General features: G+C 39.9%; 1 protein-coding gene across 3 annotated transcripts in view; it reads right to left on the reverse strand.

Annotated features, from left to right (window-relative positions):
• The window catches only part of CDKL2 (cyclin dependent kinase like 2), a 46053-nt gene that overhangs the window by 20152 nt on the left and 12967 nt on the right, over nt 1-12934 (reverse strand). For all 3 annotated transcript variants that reach the window (XR_011567230.1, XM_019962934.2, XM_070791594.1), the window contains 4 exons: nt 11847-12041; nt 9773-9951; nt 7994-8106; nt 1678-1817 (listed from right to left, as the gene is read on the reverse strand). Coding sequence is in view for 2 of the 3 variants with exons in the window: in XM_019962934.2 (XP_019818493.2) it covers nt 1678-1817; nt 7994-8106; nt 9773-9951; nt 11847-12041 (627 nt within the window). In the remaining variant the exon portion in view is untranslated. The remainder of the gene's footprint in view (nt 1-1677; nt 1818-7993; nt 8107-9772; nt 9952-11846; nt 12042-12934) is intronic.

Genomic DNA, 12934 nt, shown 5'->3' on the forward strand with positions numbered 1-12934 from the left:
TTCCTAAGTGTGTGGATAGGATAGATGAAATACTTCCCAAAGATTTTTAACCATTGTAGCTAATGACCAGCTTATGGGGGTTCATGACACCACTATTTTTTCTACTTCCTTTTCTATGTTTAAGATTTCCTATAATAAAATGTTCAAAAAGTCATATGATTCTACCATAAGGGACATAAGCTGGACAATCATTTTACCTTTATTCCTTTTAAATTTCTTTATAGACAGATCATAAAGCTAGTCTAAATAAAGAATATTTGGATCTGTTACATTAGGTAGAAAAATAACAATGTATTTTTCTAAGAACTTGTTGTAACTATTCATAAGCTTACTAAGCTTTTTTTAAATGAGTTATTTAAAGAAGTAAAAAAGCAAAAAATATCTTAGCTAAATGTTATGTGACCCTGCTCTTTTAGAGATATTTATTTTATCGACACTTTAGGACAGGGACCTCCCTGGTCGTCCAATGGGTTAAGACTTCGTGCTTTCACAGCAGAGGGCATGAGTTTGGGTTTGATTCCTGGTCAGGGAACCAAGATCCAACATCACACATGCCACATGGTGTGGGCCACCCCTCAAAAAAACAACACTTTAGGACAGTCCTTGGAGAAGGCAATGGCACCCCATTCCAGTACTCTTACCTGGAAAATCCCATGGGCGGAGGAGCCTGGTAGGCTGCAGTCCATGGGGTCGCTGCTAAGAGTCGGACATGACTTGAGCAACTTCACTTTCACTTTCCACTTTCATGCATTGAAGGAAATGGCAACCCACTCCAGTGTTCTTGCCTGGAGAACCCCAGGGACGGGGGAGCCTGATGGGCTGCCACCCATGGGGTCGCACAGAGTCGGACACAACTGAAGCGACTTAGCAGCAGCAGCAGCAGCAGGACAGTCCTAACTAATGAGGGTTTTTTGAGCTAATAATTCCAAAAGGTCCACTTTTAGAAACAACTTGATCCAGTGAGAATGTTCCTAATATCTTCCTCAATTAAATACAAGGCAAAGGGGATGATCTTCTAAAAATTAGCTTCAGTGAATCTAGTGGTTGAACAAAACCGCTTTTTCACAATAAACTACAGGATCATGATCTGTAGACTTTAATACTTTAAATTGAAGCCCTAGACTTTAATACTTCTCTACTTGTCTTTTCATTTTCTTATCCTATTTTCTTCTTTTTTCCACTTATACAAGGCCTGCATTTTAAATGTTAAACATTAAAAACACATCATTATGGGACTGTTTTCACACTTAAAACATGCTAGATAATACAAAATGATTTTTTTTAAAAAACAAGCAAAATTTTCAGGACTTTATCTCTGACATTCCTCCATCTCTGTTCCCACCAAATCAAACTCTTTCTTAATGTTGTTGTTGTTGTTCAGCGGCTAAGTTGTATCCAACTCTTTGTGACCCCGTGGACTGCAGCACACCAGGCTCCCCTGTCCTCCACTGTCTCCCCATGTTAGCTCAATTCCTGTCCATTGAGTCAGTGATGCTGTCTAACCATCTCATCCTCTGCCGCCCCCTTTCTCCTTTCTTAATGTACAAAAATTTAAGTTGTCAGAGGAAACTGTTGACCGAAAAGATCAAGTAGACCAGGAAAAAAAGAGAAAATCAAATACACATAATGTAAATTCCCTGTCAGAAAGAGCAAAAAAAAAAAAAAAGTATTGATTACCTTTGCTAAATCAATCACAACTTCAGAGAGTTTGGGATAGCGTCTTTCCAGAGGTACAGTTTCTTTGATTTCAGGCAACCTTACTCCAGCAAACACAGGATTTTTATAAAACAGCTCCTGATGTCTTGGAATTAGATTCCCTGGCAGTGAGAATGGCACACATCTCTGTCATTATGCATTATAGGACAGGTGGTATAGAGTAGAGATGAGAGGAACTCAGTATGTAAAGTGGGGACTCTCTCAGCATGCAAAAGCAACCAAAGACAGTGCTCTTATTGTGGTGGTGCCTGGCAGTCATTGTGGTGGTTTTAACACAAAGTCAACTCAAAGGAAATTGACATTCATATCTCAACATACTCATTCAGAAAAGTTCCCATGCCACTGTGTAGAAACTTGAAGACATGAGGGTGGAGCTTAGGAAAAGGACAGGTAAAGAACACTGTATAATTTCTTTTAATTGTATAAAAAATACTTTATTTCCAACAACAAAGCACAAAATTGCTGACCCAAACTGCAAATACTAATAGTTGTATGGTCAGAATCTAATCTAAATAAGTAAGTTCCACTCTTTAAGAATGTGATTTTTACCCAAGTGATTTTGGCCTGATTTAATCACTTTTGTCTTTACTCTCAATTTTAATACCTAACCTAATATAAATTACCCAGATAACCACGATGGTGTGATCAATCACCTAGAGCCAGACATCCTGGAATGCAAAGTCAAGTGGGCCTTGGGAAGCATCATTATGAACAAAGCTAGTGGAGGTGATGGAATTCCAGTTGAGCTATTTCAAATCCTAAAAGATGATGCTGTGAATATGCCAGCAAATTTGGAAAACTCAGCAGTGGCCACAGGACTGGAAGGGGTCAGTTTTCATTCCAACCCCAAAGAAAGGCAATGCCAAAGAATGCTCAAACTACCCACAATTGCACTCATCTCACACCCTAGCAAAGTAATGCTCAAAATTCTCCAAGCCAGACTTCAACAGTACGTGAACTTCCAGATGTTCAAGCTGGATTTAGAAAAGGCAGAGGAACCAGAGATCAAATTGCCAACATCCGCTGGATCATTGAAAAAGCAAGAGAGTTCCAGAAAAACATCTACTTCTGCAGTATTAACTAAGCCTAAGCCTTTGACTGTGTGGATCACAACAAACTATGGAAAATTTTTAAAGAGATGGGAATACCAGACCACCTGACCTGCCTCCTGAGAAATCTGTATGCAGGTCGAGAAGCAACAGTTAGAACTGGACATGGAACAACAGACTGGTTGCAAATCAGGAAAGGAGTACGTCAAGGCTGTTTATTGTCACCCTGCTTATTTAACTTCTATACAGAGTACATCATGCAAAATACCAGGCAGGATGAAGCACAAGCTGGAATCAAGATTGCTGGGAGAAATATCAGTAACCTCAGATACGCAGAAGACACCACCTTTACGGCAGAAACCGAAGAACTAAAGAGCCTCTTGAAAGAGACGAGTGAAAAAGTTGCCTTAAAATTCAACATTCAGAAAACTAAGATCATGGCATCCGGTCCCATCATATCATGGCAAATAGATGCGGAAACCATGGAAACAGTGAGAGATGAGAGACTTTATTTTGGGGGGCTCCAAAATCCCTGCAAATGGTGACTGCAGTCATGAAATTAAAAGGCACTTACTCCTTGGAAGAAAAGCTATGACCAACCTAGACAGCACATTAAAAAGCAGAGACATTACTTTGCCAACAAAGGTCCGTCTAGTCAAAGCCATGGTTTTTCCAGTAGTCATGTATGGATGTGAGAGTCAAACTATAAAGAAAGCTGAGCACCGAAGAATCGACACTTTTGAACTGTAGTGTTGGAGAAGACTCTTGAGAGTCCCTTGGACTGCAAGTAGATCCAATCAACCTATCCTAAAGGAAATCAGTCCTGAATATTCACTGGAAGGACTGATACTGAAGCTGAAACTCCAGTACTTTGGCCACCTGATGAGAAGAACTGATTCACTAGAAAAGACCCTGATGTTGGGAAAGATTGAAGGTGGGAGGAGAAGGGGATGACAGAGGATGAAATGGTTGGATGGTATCACTGACTCAATGGACATGAGTTTGAGTAAGCTCTGGGAGTTGGCAATGGATAGGAAAGTTGGCCTGCTGCAGTCCATGGGGTGACAAAGAGTAGGACACGACAAGTGACTGAACTGACTGACTGACTGGATATAAAATACACATATGAAAATTCTTTTGTAAGAAACCCCTGTGTTGTTTATGGAATTTCTAACCTAAACACTTAATCCTCAAGATATTTCCCCTCATTTCCATTTTCCAAACTCCTTCACCCAACAGAAAGTTGACATTTCTACAAATATGAGAAGACTTTGATAATGTCGCTTTGAAATTCTGTCCAAATAGCAAAAGTCCTAACTGAAGCAAGATTAAATTACCTTGGAAGTCCCTGTGCCACTCAATGTAAAGATGAGAATGAGGTAATAGTCATATTATATCAAATGCTTGCTGACCCAAAGATAATATGATCCTTTGTATTCTCTCTACGCATGACTTACTGAATGCAAAAGTGCAGAAAAATTTCCAATGTCTGGTCTTTTCTTTAGAGGGGAGCTGGGCAGAAGGACAGGTAAAAGCATTAGGATCATATGTCAGATAGACAAAAGCCAGGCAGAGGGTGAATGAATGAATAAATACATCTATATATATTTATATATATATATATATATATATAAAGGACAGAAATGGTATGCACCTAACAGAAGCAGAAGATATTAAGAAGAGGTGGCAAGAATATACAGAAGAACTATACAAAAAAGATCTTCAGGACCCAGATACTCACGATGGTGTGATCACTGACCTAGAGCCAGACATCCTGGAATGTGAAGTCAAGTGGGCCTTAGAAAGCATCACTACAAACAAAGCTAGTGGAGGTGATGGAATTCCAGTTGAGCTATTCCAAATCCTGAAAGATGATGCTGTGAAAGTGCTGCACTCAATATGCCAGCAAATTTGGAAAACTCAGCAGTGGCCACAGGACTGGAAAAGGTCAGTTTTCATTCCAATCCCAAAGAAAGGCAATGCCAAAGAATGCTCAAACTACCACACAATTGCATTCATCTCACACGCTAGTAAAGTAATGCTCAAAATTCTCCAAGCCAGGCTTCAGTGATATGTGAACTGTGAACTTCCTGATGTTCAAGCTGGTTTTAGAAAAGGCAGAGGAACCAGAGATCAAACTGCCAACATCCACTGGATCATGGAAAAAGCAAGAGAGTTCCAGAAAAACATCTATTTCTGCTTTATTGACTATGCCAAAGCCTTTGACTGTGTGGATCACAATAAACTGTGGAAAATTCTGAAAGAGATGGGAATACCAGACCACCTGACCTGCCTCTTGAGAAATCTGTATGCAGGTCAGGAAGCAACAGTTAGAACTGGACATGGAACAACAGATCAGATCAGATCAGTTGCTCAGTCATGTCCAACTCTTTGCAACCCCATGAATTGCAGCACGCCAGGCCTCCCTGTCCATCACCAACTCCCGGAGTTCACTCGGACTCAGTCCATCGAGTCAGTGATGCCATCCAGCCATCTCATCCTCTGTCGTCCCCTTCTCCTCCTGCCCCCAATCCCTCCCAGCAACAGAGTCTTTTCGAATGAGTCAACTCTTCGCATGAGGTGGCCAAAGTACTGGAGTTTCAGCTTCAGCATCAGTCCTTCCAAAGAACACCCAGGACTGATCTCCTTTAGAATGGACTGGTTGGATCTCCTTGCAGTCCAAGGGACTCTCAAGAGTCTTCTCCAACACCACAGTTCAAAAGCATCAATTCTTCGGTGCTCAGCCTTCTTCACAGTCCAACTCTCACATTCATACATGACCACAGGAAAAACCATAGCCTTGACTAGACAAACCTTTGTTGGCAAAGTAATGTCTCTGCTTTTGAATATGCTATCTAGGTTGGTCATAACTTTCCTTCCAAGGAGTAAGCGTCTTTTAATTTTATGGCTGCATCACCATCTGCAGTGATTTTGGAGCCCAGAAAAATAAAGTCTGACACTGTTTCCACTGTTTCCCCATCTATTTCCCATGAAGTGGTGGGACTGGATGCCATGATCTTCGTTTTCTGAATGTTGAGCTTTAAGCCAACTTTTTCACTCTCCACTTTCACTTTCATCAAGAGGCTTTTGAGTTCCTCTTCACTTTCTGCCATAAGGGTGGTGTCATCTGCATATCTGAGGTTATTGATATTTCTCCGGGCAATCTTGATTCCAGCTTGTGTTTCTTCCAGTCCAGCGTTTCTCATGATGTTCTCTGCATATAAGTTAAATAAACAGGGTGACAATATACAGCCTTGATGAACTCCTTTTCCTATTTGGAACCAGTCTGTTGTTCCATGTCCAGTTCTAACTGTTGCTTCCTGACCTGCATACAAATTTCTCAAGAGGCAGGTCAGGTGGTCTGGTATTCCCATCTCTTTCAGAATTTTCCACAGTTTATTGTGATCCACACAGTCAAAGGCTTTGGCATAGTCAATAAAGCAGAAATAGATGCTTTTCTGGAACTCTCTTGCTTTTTCCATGATCCAGTGGATGTTGGCAATTTGATCTCTGGTTCCTCTGCCTTTTCTAAAACCAGCTTGAACATCAGGAAGTTCACGATTCACATATTACTGAAGCCTGGCTTGGAGAATTTTGAGCATTACTTTACTCACGTGTGAGATGAGCACAATTGTGTAGTAGTTTGAGCATTCTTTGGCATTGCCTTTCTTTGGGATTGGAATGAAAACTGACCTTTTCCAGTCCTGTGGCCACTGCTGAGTTTTCCAAATTTGCTGGCATATTGAGTGCAGCACTTTCACAGCATCATCTTTCAGGATTTGGAATAGCTCAACTGGAATTCCATCACCTCCACTAGCTTTGTTTGTAGTGATGCTTTCTAAGACTCACTTGACTTCACATTCCAGGATGTCTGGCTCTAGGTCAGTGATCACACCATCGTGATTATCTGGGTCATGAAGATCTTTTTTGTACAGTTCTTCTGTGTATTCTTGCCATCTCTTCTTAATATCTTCTGCTTCTGTTAGGTGCATACCATTTCTGTCCTTTATAGAGCTCATCTTTGCATGAAATGTTCCTTTGGTATCTCTGATTTTCTTGAAGAGATCCCTAGTCTTTCCCATTCTGTTGTTTTCCTCTATTTCTTTGCATTGACCGCCGAACAGACTGGTTCCAAATAGGAAAAGGAGTACGTCAAGGCTGTATATTGTCACCCTGCTTATTTAACTTATATGCAGAGTACATCATGAGAAACGCTGGACTGGAAGAAGCACAAGTTGGAATCAAGATTGCCGGCAGAAATATCAATAACCTCAGATATGCAGATGACACCACCCTTATGGCAGAAAATGAAGAGGAACTAAAAAGCCTCTTGATGAAGGTAAAAGTGGAGAGTGAAAAAGTTGGCTTAAAGCTCAACATTCAGAAAACGAAGATCATGGCATCTAGTCCCATTACTTCATGGGAAATAGATGGGGAAACAGTGGAAACAGTGTCAGACTTTATTTTTGGGGGCTCCAAAATCACAGCAGATGGTGACTGCAGCCATAAAATTAAAAGACGCTTACTCCTTGGAAGGAAAGTTATGACCAACCTAGATAGCATATTCAAAAGCAGAGACATTACTTTGCCAACAAAGGTCTGTCTAGTCAAGGCTATGGTTTTTCCTGTGGTCATGTATGAATGTGAGAGTTGGACTGTGAAGAAGGCTGAGCACCGAAGAATTGATGCTTTTGAACTGTGGTGTTGGAGAAGACTCTTGAGAGTCCCTTGGACTGCAAAGAGATCCAACCAGTCCATTCTGAAGGAGATCAGCCCTTGGATTTCTTTGGAAGGACTGATGCTGAAGCTGAATCTCCAGTACTTTGGCCACCTCATGCAAAGAGTTGACTCATTGGAATCCCTGATGCTAGGAGGGACTGGAGGCAGGAGGAGGAGGGGACGACAGAGGATGAGATGGCTGGATGGCATCACTGACTCAATGGACGTGAGTCTGAGTGAACTCCGGGAGTTGGTGATGGACAGGGAGGCCTGGCATGCTGCGATGCATGGGGTCACAAAGAGTCGGACACGACTGAGCGACTGAACTGAACTGAACTGATATATATATATAGAGAGAGAGAGAGGGAGAGATGTTTTCCTATTTGCTCCCTATATTCATTCAAAACACACACATCATCTTTAGTGTACCAACAACTTGCAAAATCAATACAAAAAGAAACACAGAGGAAAAAATTACTAAAATTTAAAATACAGATGCATAATCTTACCTAAACACACCATAATATGATATAACTGATCAATATCAGAATCTCCAGGAAAGAGGGGCTCCCCCATGAGCATTTCAGTTACCAGACAGCCGATGGCCCACACATCAACAGCCCTGAAAGAAAAGCACGGTGATGTAAAAATCGGGATCCTGATATGTTTCAGTTCAGTTCAGTCGCTCAGTCATGTTGGACTCTTTGCAGTCCCATAGACTGCAGCACTCCAGGCTTCCCTGTCCATCGCCAACACCTAAAATGTTTACTATGACTGAATCTGTTCTGCATATTGTTGCTGTTGTTGTTCAATCACTAAGTCATGTCTAACTCTTTGCCACCTCATGGACTGCAGTGAACCAGGCTTTCCTGTTCTTCACTATCTCCCAGAGTTTACTCAAACTCATGTTCATTGAGTTGGTGATGCCATCTAACCATCTCATCTTCTATCGTTTGCGTATTACTATTTTTGTATTCTTGGTATCAAGAAAAGTAATAGTAAGCCTTAAATTATGCTCCCCCCAATTTTTTTCTTTTATAAACTTAAAGTATTAACTTCCAATATTACATAAATCAGATTTCAGGAAACTTCAAGCGTGTGACACAAGGCTTCCAAAGAGTCAAAATGCTTTGTTAAGTATACTTTACTCTGGAAATAAGCCTTCTGGGTTTGTTTTCAGAGGCTACTCATTTTTATTTACACATAATTTGAACAAGGTTCATCAGTCTATCCAACTAGACACTGAAAACAGCATACCAGAACGAGATGGTTACTGGGGACACAAGCAACAAGGAGAACAGAAAGCTAATATGGAGAAAACAGAAAACCTCTCTTAAAGAGTGGTCACAAGAACTTAGACTATTCTGGCATCATTACCATAGGAACTACTACCTTGAAATTGCTTAAGGCCATAGCTGGTACAGAAATTACAGTATGGCAGTAAAATGAGAGCTCAGAGTAATCAAGAAAATATTAAATGATATATGCTCTAAAAACAGAGAAATTATAGAAAATATTTTAGAACAATTTCTATTGAAACTGGTAAAACCTGCAATCCCTTCTTCTTTGAAGAATTCATTTATGAAGACGATTTGTATTTTTAAAATGGTTCACTTAATTCCATTTCTACACCCACCCTTGCCCACTCTACTCAGCCTCAATGCAAGTGTCAGACTTACCTAATCAATGTTACCTCTCTTTACAAGTGATAAATATATCTATTTCTAACTTACTGTTAAAAACAGACCATTTACTCACCTTGATTTCTCAACCTCTAAAATAATCATACTCATACCAACCCATTTCACAAGAATGTTTAAAAGGGAAACACAAAAATGATTACAAATCACTTTCTAAAGTTTTCCAAACTGAAAACTTCCTTTCAGTATTAGAGGGATTTTTTTTTTCTTAACGTAAGAAGTGGGATTTATTTAGAGAAACACACTCCACAGATAAGGGTGCGGGCCATCGCAGAGGGCGAGTGTTGAGTCACTAAGTCATGTCTGACTCTTTGAAACCCCAAGGACTGTAGCCACTAGGTTCCTCTGTCCATGGGATTTCCCAGGCAAGAGTATTGGAGTGGGGTGCCGTTTCCTTCTCCAGAGGATCTTCCCAAACCAAGGTATTGAACTCGTGGCTCCTATATTGACAGGCAGATTCTTTACTGCTGAGCTACCAAGGAAGCCCAATTAGAGGGATTGTCATTATATTGAAAACATATTCCACTTTATCAAAAAAAGAGAGTCAAGTCTGCCCTCTGCACCCCCACCTTGCTGACGACATCTTACTTGCCATACTTGACATCACCAACCAACAGCTCTGGAGCTCTATACCATCGTGTTGCCACATAATCAGTATACACCTCCCCAGGAGCTGCCAGTGTCCGTGCAAATCCAAAATCACATAGCTTGACAACGCCGGACTGGGAGACTAATATGTTCTCTGGCTTAATATCTCTGTGAATAATCTATGAGATAAAAAGCAGAGTATGACATATATTGATCAGCACATCAAGTTAAGCGAGTTAACTTTTTTTTAGCACTTGTTATGTGCAGGGCACTGGTTTTGTCCCTACAATGAAGACAGATAAAAGCAGATAAAGTTGTTCCTGCGTTTAAAGAACCTGAGACCTAGCTGGGGAAAAAAGAACATTTATGTTTGAAATTTTATTTAAACGATTAATGATATTGGATGAAATATATGTTGCTGTTGTTGTTCAGTCACTAAGGCATGTCCAACTCTTTGTGACCCCAAAGACTGTGGCATACCAGGTTCCTCTGTCCTCCACTATCTCCTGGAGTTCACTCAAATTCATGTCCACTGAATTAGTGATGCTATCTAACTATCTCATCCTCTGCCAGCCCCTTCTTCTTTGCCTTCAATGAATTTCCAATCAATTGCTCTAATAATGAGGGCTCTCAAGACTAAGAGAATAAAGCTATCACTGAAGACTGCGGTGGTCAGGGAAAATTTTTGAGGAAAAAGGTGGGCTCTAAGACAGGTGTTTAACACTAGTGTGACCTAGATAAATGTAGAAATGAAAGGGCAATCCAAGTGAAGGGGACAAAAAGAGCAAAAGAGTGAGAATGGGAGTAGACCAGTAGCCACTAGGGAAATGTTTTTCCTGGAATAGAGGTTACTTACTAGGTTATGCCTCAACTGCCAGCCTGGGAAGTCTGAGCTCATGTCAAGGTGATGGGAACCCATGGGAACCCATGACATGACCTATATGGTGTTTAAAGAAGATATTGAACATTTAAAGAAGGCCATGAACAAGATAAAGCAAAGAGGGCGACTAGAAGTGGGGAGAAGGGCAGTGGGACAAATATGAGGTGATAGATTGAGGGTGTGAGGAGAAGAGGACAACAGAGGATGACATGGTTGGATGGCATCACCAACTCAAGGGACATGAGTCTGAGCAAATTCCAGGAGATGGTGAAGGACAGGGAAGCCTGGCATGCTGCAGTCTGTGAGGTTTCAAAGACCTGGACGTTTCTTAGCAACTGAGCAACAAAAACAAAAGGCCTACGCTAGTCTGGTGCTCAAAGGAATGGAAAGGAAGAGGTGGAGTGTGGGAATATTCTAAATCAACAGAATTTAGGAAGTAATCTCAGACACTTTCCTTAAACCTGGGAATCTAAAAGAATGGTGGGTCCATTAACAAAAATAGAAGAGTCTAGAGAAGGTTAATTTTGGTTAAGAATAATTAGCAGTTTAGTTTCAGCAATATGTGTTTTTAGGTGGATTTCTGAGCACCCAAGTGGAGGCATACATCAAGCAATTATAAATGTAAAGAGGCAAAAAATATAAATTTTTACATTTGTAAAAATTATAAATGTAAAAAAGGTCAGTTAGTTATAAAAGAGAGACTATGGAAAGAGAAAAGAGGACACTGGGAAACAATAGTAGAAATTCTAGACCTAGGCAAAACAAATTATTAGGTCTAATTCTCTAATACAAGTAAATTTTATTTTGAAAATTTTGAAAATATATTTATTGTAAACTCTTGGAGGACCAGAAACTGGCACTGCTGAGCATTTTGCATAGGCTAAAGTTAGTAGCATAGCTACTAACTTCTATTATATCCTAGATATCCACAGTAAAGGCTAGTTAATAACATGCATAGCTCAAGCATATAGAGTTGAAGTAAACTGATGTCTGTAACTTACTTTCAAATAATGCATAAATAAATCAGGCAGATTAATAAGTAGACAAATGGAAGAAAAGATGAATAAATATTTCATAAAACAAATATAACAAAATGTTAGCAAGTATAGAATCCAGTGATAGGTATATGAGTGTTCACTGTATATTCTCCCAACTTTCCAACTTTATAAATTATTATTTAAACTGAATACTTACATTGTGACTGTGACAAAATCCAATCCCACTGATAACCTGAAACAAATACTTTTGAACTAGTTGGTAGTCTAGTCCATTTGGAGAGAGCTCCAGGTCATCAAGAACCGTATGGTCAACAAATTCAAAGACTAGGTACCATCGCTTTTTTTTCTTACATACTTCCAACAAATTCACCAGATTTTCATGCCTTAGTTGCTATCAAAAAAAAAAAAAAAGTGAAAAATAATTTTTTTGAGGACCAAATTATTAGTAATAGTCACAGTCTAAAACAGATCTCAGCACAAGAAAAACATCTAAATAAAATGCATAAACAGTATAAATTGTGAAACTATATCCTGGCTTTTAAAATATGGTAAAAGACCTTACTGCTCCATTCTCCTCTCAGAGAACACAACAAAGCCAATAAGAAAAAGAAGGGTAGCTTCATCTTTGATGAAATTAAGAATGATCTAGGACCCCAACCCCCAAAAAATGAGGTGGCGCCATCAAGGTCAAACAGGAGTCTAGGGAGATACCATAAGATTATCTGTGGTTACAAAGCTGGCAGAGCAGAGTTTTCCAAAGCTGATGACATACCCTGAAAAGAAAAACAAAACCAAAAAAATACCCTTCTTTGATATAATGAGAACAGGGTTCACAGACTGTCAGTGAAAGCGTCCTAAGAACTGAATGGCACCAGGAAACAAGAGGGGAGGGGTGAACAGTCCCATAGAAACTCATCTGCTAGAAGCAGTCTGTCAGTGAAATCAAATGGAAGGCAAAACGATTCATTATGAACAAACCTGCAATTACAAGTTTCAGAGAAATTAAGGAGAACGTAAATAAATCCCACACTAGGGCTTCTGTTGTTAGGAATGTCACTGTGAACCAGGGTGGATTCCTGCTAGCCTGGAACAAGACCATGGCTACTCCTGAAAATGAACCTCCTTCAGAGAGCTGGCCCAGAAGGGTCTCACTTTGTTGCAAGATAAGAAACAATCAAAAAGGAACAAATTCAGAATCTATTCAGAGATACTCTGTAATGTAATATGGGAAAATAATATTTTTAAATGATTGTATGTATATGTATAACTTATACATATATAAGT

The sequence above is a fragment of the Bos indicus genome, chromosome 6 (genome assembly GCF_029378745.1).
Source record: "Bos indicus isolate NIAB-ARS_2022 breed Sahiwal x Tharparkar chromosome 6, NIAB-ARS_B.indTharparkar_mat_pri_1.0, whole genome shotgun sequence".
NCBI lineage: Eukaryota > Metazoa > Chordata > Mammalia > Artiodactyla > Bovidae > Bos > Bos indicus.